Below are 3445 nucleotides of genomic sequence, written 5' to 3'. Positions count from 1 at the left end.
GGAGCTGAATATCATGTCAAAGCCAATAGGCAGTTAGGCTGAATACAAAGTGTAATATATGATATCATGTCAAAGCCAATAGGCAGCGGAATATATGATATCATGTCAAAGCCAATAGGCAGAATATCTAATAGCATGTCAAAGTCAATAGGCAGCTAAATTGAATACATCATGTCAAAGTCAATAGGCATGCAATGTCAAAGCCAATAGGCGGCTAGACTGGATACAGCATGTCAAAGCCAATAGGCAGAATACAGAATGTAATGACTAATGCAATGTCAAAGCCCATAGACGGCTAAACTGAATACAGAAAGTAATGGCTAATGCCATGTCAAAGCCAATAGGCGGCTCAACTGAACAAAACATACCATGTGCTACTGGTGAACATTGAGCAACTAATATGCGCAGTGGTGAAACACAAAGTCATTGGTCAAAACAAAACTCCATCAAATAGCAGGACATTCCGCCCTTTGACCAATGAATTTTTGTTTCACATATCTCATATTTCAAACAAACAAAAAAAAAAAACATTATCAGCAAATCAAATTTCAATGATCAAAGCAATCCCTGTAAAGCAATAGAAGTGAATTAACACATTGATCTCATAACCTTTCACATCAGATACATCTACATTGAAAAGACTGGGCAATTTTTTTTTTTTTTTTTTTTTCTGAATGAGTCTCTAATTCAACAGTGTTAGCAATTTGATGTGGCATGAGTTCTGCTCATGTAAAGGTGCACGGTCCACCTGAAAGGTTTTCTGGAAGGTAAGCAAAAGTCAGAGTTCCATACGAGAGGGGAAAAAAAAAACACAGCAAACAAGTTGAACTTGAACTGAAGGCGCAGTTTGCGCAAAATGGATCCATGGTGCTGGCACTTTACTCAGCCAGGTTCAGGTTGGGGATTCGGTCCCTTCCCCGACCCCACACGCACACACCGGAAGGGGGACCACACAGCGCACTCAGGGACAGTGGCGAAACGTGGTAGGATCTGCAAAAGAAACAAGTATGACTTTTCTTGCAAATAACATTTTTCATTTAAACTGCACCCTTCCTCTTTCTTTCCCTGTTTTATAATCAGCAGGACGTTTTTGGGGCCCTTTGTTATATTTTCTGCAGGTTCTGGAGGGTCACTTGGGGCTTCAGCCCACACATCAGTACTGAGGTTTTTATCTGCTGCGCCACAGCTTCCTTTTTCTTGCACTGTCAGAAGGGCTGGGGCAGACTCCTTCTTTACCAAACCTCCATTCACTGCATTTTCGCCAATTTGGGCCATTCTGTCTCCAATTTGTATGAATGAATCAGATTCTTTTCTAGGTATCAGCATAATTTCGATTTTTCCTTGGTAATTTGCAGCAATCACTCTCCCTAAAACCTGATCAATTTGCCATTTCTGTTCTGGTAACTTTCCTCTCCCCAACTGCTCTGTGACTGCTTGCATGACAGATTGCTTTTGTGCGTGCTGCACAGTTTTTATCAAATCTAGGGGAATGGGCATCTCTCTCATCTCTGCCCACCTGTAAGTGGCTTTTTCACATTTCTGGTGCACCCACATAGCCATCCCCACTAAGGCAGAATTCTGGGTGAACACTTCTCTCTCTGCATTTTTCTCATTAACATCTGCAAGGTAATTGAACCAGTTAGGTGCTAAAACATTATCAAAGAACCAAAAATCAGCATAAAAATGACACATCTCACGTAGCTCTTGCTTTAAAATCTGGCACACATTATACAACGCTGTTCCTTCTACGGTGCCAGAAAACAACATTTCAGTCAATGAATCATCAATAAAACAAACATGCTTTTTATCTTCAGTAGACACGAATTCAAATGGTGCACACAATTTCATTGGTAACTCTTTTATCTGTGGTACTCTAGCCCTGTCTTGCAAGTACCAGATCCATTGTATGATTCTAGCTAGGGGCACTATTTTCTTTCCTTGTTCATGAGTTAAATGTACATAAGTATTTCCTTCTTGCACTGCGCAGAAACCTAAAGTCTGCATTATTTCATTTGCCAAATCACAAGCGCGCAGCTGCATATTATTTTTCACAGTGACCATGTACAAAAGTGTTAGGATTTCTCTCAAATGAGGGCTATTCTTTTTCCAAAAATCAAACAAGCTAATGAAACTCGGGGTGTCTTGCTCTAAAATCCTTCGCGGTAACTCGTAAATCACATTCTCGTCCGTGTTATCAGTTAAGGAATGCATTTTGGCTGCCAAAAACCCTGGCTCACAGGAAAACTCAGTGCAGCTCGGAGCTGTCTTAACCCCCTCATTACTGGAATGGGACAAGGAAGATTCTTCAAAAACAGCCCTTTTATAACTTTCCGTCTTATTTTGAATTATTGTATCCTGGCTAATTTGCTCACGTAAATTCCTATTTTCATGTTCCAACTTCCTACATTTCTCCTGCATTTCTCTGTAAGCAGATAAAGGTATCCAGACCTTTCTGTCATCATTACTTCCAAAACACACTTTTTCTACATATATACAACGGGAATTATTTCTCAAAACATTATCAGGCCTTTTAGCTACACATGCATTTTCTTCTGTAATTCCCCAAACAGAAAACAATTCACAGTTTTTCTTAGCACCATCAGGCAGTTCATCAACACATGTATTCTCAGACATGGTCTGCCGTGCTACTGTGATTCTCCAAACAGAAAACAATTTCTGTAATTCTCCAAACAACAAAAAAACAATTACACTTTTAAAGTGTGCACTTAGAAATCTACTAACTCGTCAAACCCCTTCTTAATCACCTCTTACTGACCGACCCCACTTCTGGTACCAATTGTAGTGCTTTCCTCTTATTTTAGTTTCTAAGCACTAACATAACACAACAGAAATGCACTTCTGAGGTCAAAGAAGACTTTTATTGTTATTTTATTCTTCCCCAACCACAATGTTTATGAATGAATGACGAATTAGTAGCTTTCAAGTCCGCGTTAATCAAACAAAATATATCAGTTTGCAATATACACAGCAGGTTATATTTATAAGATATTGAATGCAAAGCAAAACAAATACTTCACCGTGTAGGAACTATTTACAGCTACATCTTTCTAAGGTCTGCAAGCTGAGACCCCTGTCAGCCGCGAGAAAGAGTGTCATCTACCCACACAGGATGCTGGCAACTGGCGCCAAGCTCCAGCACGAGGTCCGGCAGATTCGAATCTGACTCTCTGCAGCCTGTTACATTCGTTACAAAGGTGTGCCCCCTCCTCTCAGACCTGGGAAACTGAGCAAGCCTTTTGGAGACTGGCCAGGTCTCCAAGACTACTCCTGTTCCCAAGCTCAAGGGAAGAGAAACGACGCCCATGTACTCTCTCTTATCAGGTCTAGTCTACTGTGAGAGCAAAACATCTTGGTTCTCTGGTGCAAAAACACAGCTTGGAAAAATACAGAACTATTCTCAACTGCAATGTCTAACTCCACGTTA

General features: G+C 40.5%; 1 protein-coding gene across 1 annotated transcript; it reads right to left on the bottom strand.

The window, feature by feature from the left end:
• Window positions 1-647: 647 nt before the first annotated feature.
• Window positions 648-2780, bottom strand: LOC138260018 (uncharacterized). The gene is made up of 2 exons (XM_069208081.1): window positions 1517-2780; window positions 648-990 (listed from the first exon to the last, which is right to left on the bottom strand). Exons 1-2 carry the CDS (start codon window positions 2632-2634, stop codon window positions 879-881), a joined length of 1230 nt encoding a protein of 409 aa, XP_069064182.1. The 5' UTR covers window positions 2635-2780; the 3' UTR covers window positions 648-878.
• Between the last annotated feature and the right edge of the window lie 665 nt (window positions 2781-3445).

Source organism: Pleurodeles waltl, chromosome 9 (assembly GCF_031143425.1).
Source record: "Pleurodeles waltl isolate 20211129_DDA chromosome 9, aPleWal1.hap1.20221129, whole genome shotgun sequence".
NCBI lineage: Eukaryota > Metazoa > Chordata > Amphibia > Caudata > Salamandridae > Pleurodeles > Pleurodeles waltl.
This window is presented reverse-complemented; position numbering and strand designations above follow the sequence as displayed.

What these genes read in the sequence shown, in the direction of transcription:
- LOC138260018 (XM_069208081.1), bottom strand. Translation starts at nt 2,634, where the DNA reads ATGTCTGAGAATACATGTGTTGATGAACTGCCTGATGGTGCTAAGAAA. An exon ending in TGTGAAAAAGCCACTTACAG is followed by an intron (nt 991 to 1,516) that starts GTGGGCAGAGAT and finishes TTTCTTTTGCAG; the next exon opens with ATCCTACCACGTTTCGCCAC.